This window comes from Triturus cristatus, chromosome 2_1, assembly GCF_964204655.1.
Source record: "Triturus cristatus chromosome 2_1, aTriCri1.1, whole genome shotgun sequence".
NCBI lineage: Eukaryota > Metazoa > Chordata > Amphibia > Caudata > Salamandridae > Triturus > Triturus cristatus.
The window spans coordinates 1,044,837,312-1,044,849,890 of NC_140581.1; the positions used below are offsets into that span (position 1 = coordinate 1,044,837,312).

The following is a 12,579-nucleotide window of genomic DNA, read 5'->3' on the forward strand; positions in this document are numbered from 1 at the left end:
GGTCGTTTGGATCTTTTCCAATATGTTCTGGGTCTTTGCTGCTTGGTCTGTTCCCGCTCACGGTCAGCTCCTTCCTTCCAGGCTGTGTCTCTTGGTCGATCACAAGTTTTTCCTGCCCTCCCGGAGGACCTGTTCCCCCCCTTACTCCATCAACAGCTACAGCCAACTTGGCATCTTTCTTAGTCGATTCCGCAGTCCATTGGTCGGGGATCCTGATTCTATTTTCTTCTCTCTTGTTCCTCCTTTCTTCTCTTCTCTTCTGTTTCTTCGTTGAATCGGAGAAGTCTGTTTCCAACAGCTTCTGCGGGACCGGCTTCCAGAATATCCAGTGCACAAAGACTACGCTGGTCCCAGATTCTGGGCAAGTGGGTCAGACTGATATACCCACTTCTGGGACTAACATTGATTATCACAGTACGGGGTGGCATTGCGGGCATTTGCCAATAATCAGGTCTTACACAGGATATTATGGGGATGTTTGGGAAAAAGTGTAGAGCTCCAGAAGGCTGTGTACATGGTGCCTGATCCGTGGTCATGCCCCCCTATTCCCTTTCATTTTAGCAAACTGACGCTTTTTAGCCCTCACACAACACGTGGACACTAAATCCAAAAGTCCCTGAATTCAGAGCTGCTGGATGAAATAATACCATAAAGCATAAGCCATTAAAACCCTCTCTGATGGTGCTGACATGCTGGTTGCTCCGATAGCATTTAAGTATTCCTCTTCACGCTTAAAAATTCTACAGAAGAAATTTTGACCTAGCAACTTTCACAACAGTTGCCTTCCCTTTGGCGTTTATTCTTTCACATGTTTTAAGGCCAACTCAATCAAAGCCACGTTTTGATTGCAATATCCCACCAATTATTCACAATTTCAGTAACTTCATAATAATTACACATGTCCACAACTATTTACTTACTTGTACAGTTTTAAATTTGTAAAAATTATCAAGATAACATTTTCAAGATTAAATACCTAATCTTAACGCTAATCCCATTCATAAAAGCAGCATATTTACAACACAGCTGTGACAAAAAATTAAATGAAGGAAAGATTGTACAGATACAACATTATTTCAGCCATTGCTATTATGAAAAAATGCTGCCTTCAGGATTCGACTAATTTCTTCAATTGCGTATTTTCCTCCTCTTTCAATATTATTCATTATTTGACTGCATTTCACCAACGGCAATGCCTTGAAGACAACATTTATTGTTCCTTGAATCCTGCGTCATGTGTGATTTTTAATGTGCATTGGGCATTCTTTGCTTCGTTCAAGCGCTCCCCGAGTCATTGTGGTTTGTTCTTTTTTTCTTTCTTTCTTTTTCTGTTATATTTCAACAGCAAATAGACATAACAGAGTGGGTGGACTGCCAGACCCTGGCCCATTCCTTTTGTTTCAAATGATTCTTTTGGATTAGTTCATGGTTTTACTATACACTGATGTGTCAGAGGTCCATGTTGAGGTCGAGGCCTTCTCTTCATTGCAAGGGAAGATTGAAATTGTGAAATAAACGCTGCAATTCATGCGACTGGGCCTTAATTTGCGGTAGTGGCTTGAATTCTGCATCAGTTTAGAATAATGCCACTGAGTTGACTGTGCTCCAACTGCAACATGGATGAAGTAGCTTCTTGTATGGCTGACAAAACCTAGCTGTGTTTAGCAGGACACAAGTCCTATAAAAAGAAGTGGGGGGACAGGCCAAGTAAGACAATATGCAAATGACCTCATGACGTCACGACGTAGCGCTATAAAAGAAATAAAATAGTGCTATTTAAATTATTTGTGTAAATACTGGGACAGACTAACCCATCTGACAGTCTTACAGTGTCTGCATTTATATACAGGGACAGAACAAAGGCAAAAGCATGCCTCTCTTAAGTACCTGTGAAGAGAAGGCAAGCTGTGTGCCTTTGTTTCCCTCTGTGGTATTTACATTTAAATGTAAGGTTCCAGGCGGCCCCCAGTCAGCATTTACAAACAAAAGGAGACCTGATGGCCCCTTAACTTCGGCCCAGCTAGAGGTGAAAAAAGGCTCCCTCCCTGCCTGTACGTTGCTGCTGGGAATGGAAAGCAGGCAGCGTGCAGGTGCTGCTGAACGTGTCCCGGTGTCTGAAAATTACACCAGGACAAGTTCAGCATATTTCTGTGGGGACAGACTCATTGGCAGGGGGAACGGCGTACACCCTGTGAAAAGAGTGGGGGGACGCCGTGTACCTGCGTGTACCCCCGACTCGAACCCTGGTGTTTAGAAACAAAATAAAAAAATAGACTGTTTTAAAAATAGATTCTTCAGAATGGCCTAATAACAATATTTCTTCGTATTCCCTTAATGACCTATCATTAGATTCTTTAACAAGCATCGACAAAGCACCTAGGTCTCAGATTAGGGCTACTAGTGCAGGCCTATTAGCTTTGCCACTGCTGTTTGCAGATGCTGTTCGTCTTCAGGGGGTCCTATTCAGCAGATAGTCCACAAGACACATACACTGACAGCAGGTCAGAGGACCTATGACCCTAGCAGCAAACCACGGCTTACTTGTCAATAAAACAGCGGGTTTAAAAAAAAAATTTTTTAGGGGAGGTGACATTTTTTATAGTTGCACAGATATCGAAGTGTACGGCACAGCTGTGAGCGTAGGGCCACATAATTTTGCTGGGATAATGATGTTTTTGTGTGGATATGGTACTGGATGAGGTGACGTAAACTGCACTGACGTGCTCGTATTGTGGCACACACTCAAGGAATCCTATTGCTTTCTAGGCTCACAGCCTTACAATATGTTATGCATTGTATCATACGCTTATGCCATCACCTTTTGCACAGTGTGCAAATTAGTCCTATCTAACAGGTGCTTAGTAGGTGCATTATTTTTTGGAGCAAATAACACTGCAATCTGTTCATCCCAGACCTGCAGGTCCTCATACCACCCAGAAGCTTTCTGTTGCGATAAGCACAAGCAAGGATTTCATACCAGAGTCCCATCATTTGAATATGAAGTATTTCCTGGGTAAATGCTTTTGCATTATGCATCATTGGAATGTGTACTTAGATAGAAATTGCACTGGTAATTTGTGTACAGGTGTTGTCAGGGGAGCAACTTCCATTGAATTGATGATGTGTTGCGGGTTCCTGCACCATTTGGCTTGAAGATTATTGCCTTTGGTTTGATGGAACAGGACATGATTAACCAATACAGTGCAACCTTTAGCCTCGCATGTGTCTACACTGGTTGCTACCAGGCTGCCTGCGTAGCTCTGCTTCCCAATCTGTCTCCATTTCCATAAAAGTGTATTGGATAACCAATACCTCTGTATCACCCCCTCGTTAAGTGTGTCACAGTTGGTTACTCTGTCATGAATTTCTTTTCCATCTCTTGTTGCCTAAAGAGATGTCCTCCTAGGCACACAAGATGGAGACTCTGTGAGAAGGACATGTTTATTGTTCTTCATTTTCAAGCTAGGCACTTATAGGGACCGGTAAAAGTTTGCATTTGGTCTTTATCTCTGATTTCATCTGGTTAGTGAATCGTCTTACAAAAAGAGAATTTTGCCCAGTTTCTTCATTTATGGAAGATCTGAGTTTAACATGTTCAGTTTCCTTGTGTAATTTCATTAAGTTGTTTTGCTTTGTGCAGCTTTCTCATTCAGTAGCTGCCTCACAAATATTGAACGTCTTTGCATAAATTGCACAACAGCCTACGGATGGAGGCCCGAAGTATGATTGTGTATTTTTGACAGTGTTGCGCAGCTGTGAACATCAGTAATTTAATATTTATTGTTACACATCTAAATGTGCCCACCTGCACGTTCTTAGGAAACATGCCTGAATTAATTTCAATCTTGTGTTAAGCATTCTTCAGAAAATCTCCACAACTTTACTGGGGAAAGGGTGCACAAGACAGGGAACCTTTGAGCCAGAGAACCGCAGAAGCTAGGTTGGCATTCTTCGTGGGGCAAAGTCTCCCTCTCCATGAGGTCACCCACATGCACCATGCTGTCCAAGAGATGATGCGGAGGAACTTTATTCCTGTTGAAGGATCAAATGTGAATGTCTGGGCCCTTGATTGTGGATGGGAGGCGTGAGTGTTGAGGCTAGAGGTTGGTATCAAAACGGTGGTAAAGAATCTAAGCTCCATGGAAGGGACAAACACAAGCAGAGGAAGAAAAGACATCCAATAGGAATCGAGCAAAGAGATTGACAAAGTCAACCAACCCGGTGTAATCAAAGGGCTGACCCAGAGCCCACTGTAAGATTTTGTATCCTCCACAGAAGATCTTCGACAACGAAAGCTGCCTCTAGGTGAGACCAAAAAAGGGGCTTCAGTTGTGCATTTACGCATGCCCTCCTGGGCTGGGCATAGGCAGATAAAATGTATGTCTGCTCAACATTTCCTTCAGCGATCGTCCATGTTAGATTCTAAACCAAACCCTGCTTTCATTTATATTTTACTTCGCAATTGACCCATTTTAGTTACCAATCTACGTAAACCCATGTTCTATGATTGTATATATTTTTATGGCGCCGTTTTTTTTTTACCACTTGGTGTATGTCTTTTGTACGTGATGCATATGGATATGGATATGAACTCGAAATAGACCTTCTTTGTGATAATCTTTTCTCTAGCCATGTCGGTTGCTGCAGCTTTTTAGAATTGAACTATTTTATTTCATAATTCTGTGAATCCCAGTTGTCGTGCTAAAAAAACATGGACACTGCTGCGTGCAGATTTGGGCATTGTGCCGAACGTTTTGAGTTTCTGCTGGGGAAAAAACGCAAACCTGCTCATTTGTTTTTAACATAATTCCTAAAAATTGTTTACAGTTGTATCAGGACGCACCCGCACGATATGCACAGTCCCCATCTTTCAAGCGCGCCTGTATCCCACTCCCTGAGCGAAAGCGCTCCGTGCTCATCACAGTGACGTGCTCACCTTGTCTGTCACTCTCAGATACCGCCAGTTTGCGCGACCCGACAGCAACATTATTTCGCCTCCGAGTGCTCCCGCTGTGTACTTGTTCTGTAAACTTCCGCAGGTTTCCTTGTTCGCGACTGTCTGTCGTGCGCTTGCACAACGTCTGCTGAGTCACACCCTCCGGTTGCTGTAGCGCCCATTCCTTGGATACAGCCCTATCCCAGCTGTGAAAGCACTCTATCGCCTAGCTACACACCGACTCTGTCCTGCGCACGCTCGCCTTTTCCTCAGTAAATAAAAGCGCACACCCATTTGAACAGGGGCCAGCGGGCTTGCGCACTAAACTTCCCTTAGTCCTAAGGGCTACTGCATGAGGCGCGTGGGTTGTATGTGAAACTCTTAGGTGTTGCAGCATGCAGCCGCCCGTAGTGAGTGCGACTGACTGCTCTCTCTTCCTGTGTTCCTTCAAGCAAAGCAAGACGGCCGTGAAGCTGAGGGAAGACATGAAGAAGATGGTGACGCAGCCCATGAACCGGCAAGCCGTCACGTCCCAGAGGAAAATATTCGGAGTGCACCTCCTGGAGCTGCAACAGCAGGGCCTCCTCACCAATGGCGTCCCCCACGTGGTCTGGAATATTGTGGAGTACTTGAGGAAGGGGGGTAAGTGCCACTTTTTCTTCTTGTGGGTGATCCATTCTGTTTGAAATGTGGAGCCAGTGCTAAATGTGTGAGCTATGTCTACCTCAAGTTATGGCCGCGCTTTACAAGTAACATTCATAAAATGAAAACATTGAGCCCTCTTCGGCTGAACAAATATAGTTGAAATGGTTCTGCTTTTTCAAGTTGTGTAAGCTTCCAGAAATAGTTGATGTGCAGAGTGTTACCAGTGGTTGTGAAATGCTTAAGTTGTGCTGATCGCTAAGTGCACTGCCATAATTTTGTCAAAGTTTTGAAGTATTTGTGGCAATTGGCATGAGGTCACGTTTTAGCGCCTGGTCTCACAGTGAACATTTCCCAACTGGTTGGCTTTGCGCAAAAGCAAATTCATTGAATATTGCTGCAAATGTTATTCCCAGATAAATACTTTGGTTGACTAAAGTTATTCAAACTTGTTAGTCTATTGGAATCCATTTCTGTAAACAAATGAATTTAAGTTGCTTCTTACCTTTATTGTGTTAAAATAAAACCTGTTCTTCGAAGTAAATTAAATGCTTGTGGTTAAGCTTTAGAAAATTATTAAGCATGAATATTTTTTGGATGTTGACTCTTTGTGCACCTTCAATCATCAAATAGTATTTGCATAGGTTGATCGCTGAACTTCATTGTTTATTTATTGGCTGTTATGTAAACCATGCACGTGGTCTGAAAACAAGGCAATCTCCATGTCTGCCAGTAAGTCTGTGTAATTAAATCTTAGTTTAAGTGTATAACTAAATAGCATTAATTTGAGGTGGAAAGACGGAGATCTTTTACACAAGGAGCTGAGATAAGCTCTATTATATGTGTACAATTTATGTAGTGAGCCCTTCTTTTTTCAGCAAATATGATAAATTAATGTACTTAGTTTGAAGAAGGATGAAGGTGAAACCAAATATGAAACTCTGGAAATTGCCATATATGTTTTCTCTTCCCATTAGTGAAATTTTCTTTGTGAGAATTAATAAGCGGTCAAGATGTATAAATTATTCACAATTAATACGGTGCTAAATGCTAGCAAAATGGCTAGATGGTGCTAGGAGGTTTTGCAAACACAGGGGCCCAGCAGATATTGTGCTTGTGAATTGAAAATAAATAATGTACAAATTGCATCACAAAAGGAAAAGGTAATATACTATACATTGTCTGAACCTTGGATTTTGATGTACTTTCTTCTGGATACGTGCATACAGTGATTAATTATGTTAGGTCACGAAAAAGACCTGACATTTATTACATGGTACGTTTATCAATATCTACCTTTAATATACCATATAGTAGATATTGTCTGGAGACTTAGTCTACCTTTGGAGAGTACGTAAGGTTGATGCTCTCTGGTTCATTGATCACCATCACTCTTGTTCTGTGTTCGTCTACTTGACAGCTTATATATTTTAATGTGGCTGATCTGTTATCAATTTCCTGTTTTGAAGTGTATCATTTTTACTCTCACAGCAGTCATCAGGCCATATTTGATCAACTTCCTCCCTGGGATGATTTACGATGTTCCATTGTCTATTTTCTGGTATTTCATTTTGTTCTTTTCATGCTTGACATGCAGCAGACGTATGAAGTTTCTACTTGCAATGTGAATATCTGCTGGAAGCGGCCTGTTAGTGGCCCAGTCATCTCTCAATTTGGAGTATTCTATTTCATCTCCTCTACGTATGAGATGCAGATCTATGAAGCTTCTACTTGCAATGTGATTATTGTAAGAAGCGGTTCCTTTCCCCATTTAATTAGGGTATGTGGTAGTAACATATTTATACAATTGAAGATGGCCGGCTTCTGTGTCCTTGTCGAGCCTGTCGTCTATTTCCTCTACTCTGTAGGTGTCATGTGGGACATGCCTTTAGCTTAAATGGCGAACCATTCAACTCGATGTCTTTCACCTGAGGTTGGAAGTCTGATCTGTGTCCATCGTTCTGTGTGAAATTTTGCTGCCCCCATTCAGGTATTTATTTACACCTGAGGGTGAGACTGATTATTTAATTATTTGTTTCCATTTTTAGGTCACGCCTAGGCAGCGCATGCGCGGTCTCTTTGAGACCTGTTGTATCTACTCTGTGGGTTTTCAGCACGTCCATCGCTTTTTATTCGTACCTTCGTGTGCCTTTCGAAATTCCTTGCTTTTCAATGGTGAATAGTTGCCATTTGTCTCTCCTTTTGGTGTGTTGTTCCCTACCATGAACACTGGCCCTGTTACATGTCTCATTTCACTTCTGGCTATTTATGTTACGTTCGGCGCACTATTTTTTTTGTTGTTTTCTGGATGTAGCTTCATCACTTGTGTTTGTAGTCGCTCCGTTCCTGTTTATCGTTTTGTGGCCAGAATATGAGTGAGCCTGCCGGAGGAGCTGACCTCAGATGAAAGCTGCTTAGTGACTAATGCATGCGGAGTCAGTTAACAGAGGCAGAACAACCCGACTGGTGTCAGCCTGAGCCCCATGGGAGCCTTACAATGTTCCCGCAGACAGCTTATCTTTTTAAACACAGTTGCGTCGCTGTTCAGTGTCTTGCAGGGCTGTCAAGATAAACCAAATTCTGATAAATTACAACATGTGGGAAACAATAGATCATCAGGACATACGCTGCAGTCTGTGGCATAGACGATTGTCATCGGGGCACAAAGTTCCTCTCTTGGGCCTTTATTTACGAGCCCGTGCATAATGGGAACTGTAGTCCTCATTCACCTCAGTTCACCCAAAGTTCTAGACTACAATGGCTTTGTATAATGTTGGCGCTCCCAACAAGCCATTTCGGATCACTTTAAAGGCATAAAACTCAGTGTTGGGGTTGAGTTCAGAGCAATAGTTTATTTCAAATGTATAATAATAACAGTAACGCACGTATGTGTTTCTGTGATAGGGAATATCTGTGTACGATCCTTGTTCTTCTTCCCTTCCACCTGCTCTCTTGTCCCTGTTTCTCCTCCCCGCCCTTCCGTCTCTGTAACTTCTCCCCCTCCTCTCTGTTTCTCTCTCCCCATCTCTGTTTCTCCCTCTCCATCTCTGTTTCTCCCTCCCTGTCTCTGTTTCTCCCTCCCCGTCTCTGTTTCTCCCTCACCGACCCTAATCGCCCCCGATTGCCAAAGCCAAAAGCTCACTCTTGGTTGAGACCTATTGGATTTGGCAGTGTTTGTTTGTTTTTGGATATATAGAGATGGAGGTCTCTCTATCTGAATGACCTCCCCCTTTCTGAGTTGAATCAAATGACGGGTGATGGGCCCGTACTAGTGTTGCAGGGTAACTTAAGAAATAAAGAAAAAGAAAGACTCTTTTTGGCAATGTAAAACAAGCATTGGCATAGCCAATAGGTCTCGCTTTTGGGACCTTCTAAGTATTTAGTTATGCAGCACAATATCCCTGGTGCAACCACATCAACTGTTACGTGGCTAAACACTTATAAGGTCCCAAAGGCGAGACCTATTGGCTATGCCAAAGCTTGGTGTGGTTGTGTGTGTTTGTGGTTTTGTGTGTGGTTTTGTGTGTTTGTGTGTGGTTGTGTGTGTGGTGTGTGTGTGTGGTTGTGGGTGTGGGTACAGTTGTGGGTGCAGTTGTGTTGTGTGTGGATGTGTGGTGTGTGTGGTTGTGTGTGTGTGTGGTTATGTGTGTGTGGTTGTGTGTGTGTGGTTGTTTGTGTGTGGGTGTGGTTGTGGGTGTGGTGCGTGTGGTTGTGTGTGTGCTTGTGTGTGTGTGTGTGGTCGTTGTGTGTGTGGTTGTGTGTGTGGTTGTGTGTGTGACAGTAATAGTAAAAGCATCTCAAAATAAAGGAACACAAACAACGAGTTTGTGGAAAGAGAAAGCACGTTGTAAGTCAAACGGGCGCAGCAAAGCATTGACACAACAACAAAACAAGATCACTTAGCGAAGACTGAGTGCTGATAATGGATACACACAGCCCATCATCTTAAGAGTTCGATTGCAGCCAATGTGCACTCAAACCTGCCCCCTCCTTGTGAGTTGCACCCCATATTTCATGAGTTATAACTGCTGCACCCACCATAGCGCTTTGAGATCTAAAGCGCTACATAGATCTAATCGACTAACCAGTCGCCAACATGCTGTGCTTTTAAAGAGAATGTGCCAAAAGTTTCCAGATTCCTCATCATATCCTCATGAAAGCACCAACGAAAGGACTCCCTGAATGGCGCAACGGACATGAAGCAGCCGCTGCGATCAGAAATAAACACTGTGAACTTGTTGTCCAGTTTCACGGTAACATTTCCTTAATGTTCCATAAGGCAAGTCACAAAACAGTAATACTAAAAGCATCTCAAAATAAAGAAACACAAACATCGAGTTTGTGGAAAGAGAAAGCACGTTGTAAGTCAAACGGGCGCTGCAAAGCATTAACACAACAACAAAACAAATAAGATCACTTAGCGAAGACTGAGTGCTGATAATGGATACACACAGCCCATCATCTTAAGAGTTCGATTGCAGCCAATGTGCACTCAAACCTGCCCCCTCCTTGTGAGTTGCACCCCATATTTCCTGAGTTGTAGCTGCTGCACCCATCATAGCGCTTTGAGATCTAAAGCGCTACATAGGTCTAATCGATTAACCAGTCGCCAACATGCTGTGCTATTAAAGAGAATGTGCCAAAAGTTTCCAGCTTCCTCATCATGTCCTCATGAAAGCACCAACGAAAGGACTCCCTGAATGGTGCAACGGACAGGAAGCTGCCGCTGCAATCAGAAATAAACACTGTGAACGTTGTCCAGTTTCACAGTAACATTTCCTTAATGTTCTTTAAGTCACAAAACAGTAATACTAAAAGCATCTCAAAATAAAGGAACACAAACATAGAGTTTGTGGAAAGAGAAAGCACATTGTAAGTCAAACGGGCGCAGCAAAGCATTAACACAACAACATGTTCTTTGATGTTTGATGTTCTTTGAACGAGAACATCAAAGGGGCGCCGCGGAAGTGATCGCGGGCGCTTAATGAGCATGACGAGGTTTGCCATATGGTGCCTCTGCTCCTAAGCGCGTGCCCGCGCACATGCACTGTAGCTCTAGGTTGGCCATGGTAGCACTTTTTTGAGCCCTCACAAAAAGTCTCGCCAGATCAGCGCATGCGCTGGGTCAGGCGAGACCTAAACAGCTCTTTACTGTCGTTACAGGGAGAGCAACTGTCCCCACACAGGAAAACAGCCAGTATCAATTTGCTGCTTGACAGGCAGCTACTTTTATACAGTCAGACAATGCTTGGTACAAAAGTTCAAACTATAAATTGTTAGAGAGTTACATATTGGTACACATTGGTCATGGAAAAACATGAAGTCACTTGAGACTCTAAACTTTAACCTAATTCTCTATACATCCTTTATTGCAGTTCTAACAATGCTTAACAAGTGAAGTATTCTACTTTTGAATGCTTGTGTATTTGGGTTGAATGCATATTTATTTGCTTGTGTGCATTAGCTTTGTGATCCTAATACCTCTTATCAGATTCTGTGTGTTGACTACTTCAATCTTCTGCTCCAATTGTCTAATCATGTTTCAATCTATTGAAAATATAGAGTATGTGCCTGTGTGCTAAGGCCATACATTCCTTCAAGCTTGCTAAACACAAGTTTCCCTTTAAATTCGACCTTACAGATCACGCACTCAGCCTTCAAGTGAACTCTTCACCTCTTTCTCATCAGCACAAGTTTTTCACTTGCACTGCTCTTTCCTCATATATAGCTGTGTGACACTCTCTGCTGTTGTGCAATGTTTTCATATTTAATTTCTTCTATAACACTAGTACGCATGTAACCCCCTGGAGTTTGAGAAGGACGGTGTCCCCATGGAACTACTTGTTCAAGGTAGGGATTCTGTATTAACCAGTTTTTTATTCACTGGTATTCATTGCTTTTTCATTACTTTCCAGTTCTATCTTTGGGATCAGTTTCGTGTATGTCTCTGGATTTAATCCCATTAAGGACCTTTTTGTGGTGTAGCAATCACATTTTCTAACAGTGGTCATCCGGTATTTAGTGACTTTACCTTGGATATATATGTACATGACACACAGGTATGTTCACTGGTGATGGTTACACATTCATTCAATATGATAACAGAAGACAAAGGAATGCTTTTAAAAAAAACAAAATGTAACTGTTTTCAATTACAACCAGGTGTCTGTCACCAAATATGACAAATTAATATTCAGTGTGGGCAAATTGTAATGCTCTGACTATGCATACAACCTCTAGTCCTCCGGGACTCAGAATCTTAGACTTTCCCAATCTGTAATAGCAAAACTATGAGATTGAGGATGTTGTCACATTAACCCTAGCATCATCGTGTTCATTTTAGGACTTAGGTTGACAAATTTCAGTTGAGACGAAGGAATGCTTATAGGTATTCCTGTTGTGTATGAATTAAGTTGCACTGTTTTCACTGTAGTTGTTTGTTGGGCATTTGGTTTATATGTCTATATCTATCTTTGGTATTTGGTACAAGACTGGCCTGTGGTGCATGCAACAATTTTGTACGCATCGAAGGGCATAATTTGTCGCAGATGTCTTTGGTGGTTTGAATGTGGATGTGCGGTGTTGGGTAGACTGTTCTGGTGTTCACTAATTAATTGAGATATTCTTGGAGGCTCTTAAGGAGCTTTTTTGTTTTTTGTATTTATTGATCTGTTCTTGTGATTTTAGATATTGTTTGGGCTGCTCCCTGTGCGTTTTTAGCAAGCAGTTTTGTGCCCTGAGGAAGGTGCGTGGTCTGTTGATAACCTTTCCCCCGAAATGTGCGTTGCCACCTGCAAAATATTGGTACTGGCACCAAGGGAACGGCATGTGAAAAAACTTGATGAATCTCTTTACTGCCCAATTAGAAGCTAAAAGTGTGGAAGTACTGTCTACATAGGAGGTTTTGCCTTTTAAAAATGAAAGTTCAATTTATTGGATTGTGTATTAATATGTCCTCTTGATTATTCATTATGCTGCATAAACCTAAGCAATTTATTGAA

General features: G+C 42.3%; 1 protein-coding gene across 3 annotated transcripts in view; it reads left to right on the forward strand.

The window, feature by feature from the left end:
* The window catches only part of FAM13A (family with sequence similarity 13 member A), a 927,448-nt gene that overhangs the window by 57,012 nt on the left and 857,857 nt on the right, over positions 1 to 12,579 (forward strand). The window contains exon 2 of one of the 3 annotated variants that reach the window (XM_085635480.1): positions 5,389 to 5,578. In XM_085635480.1, the coding sequence (XP_085491606.1) occupies positions 5,389 to 5,578 (190 nt within the window). Of the gene's footprint in view, positions 1 to 5,057; positions 5,579 to 12,579 lie in introns of those variants that run through there. The other 2 variants (XM_085635470.1, XM_085635487.1) reach the window with 2 other exon arrangements.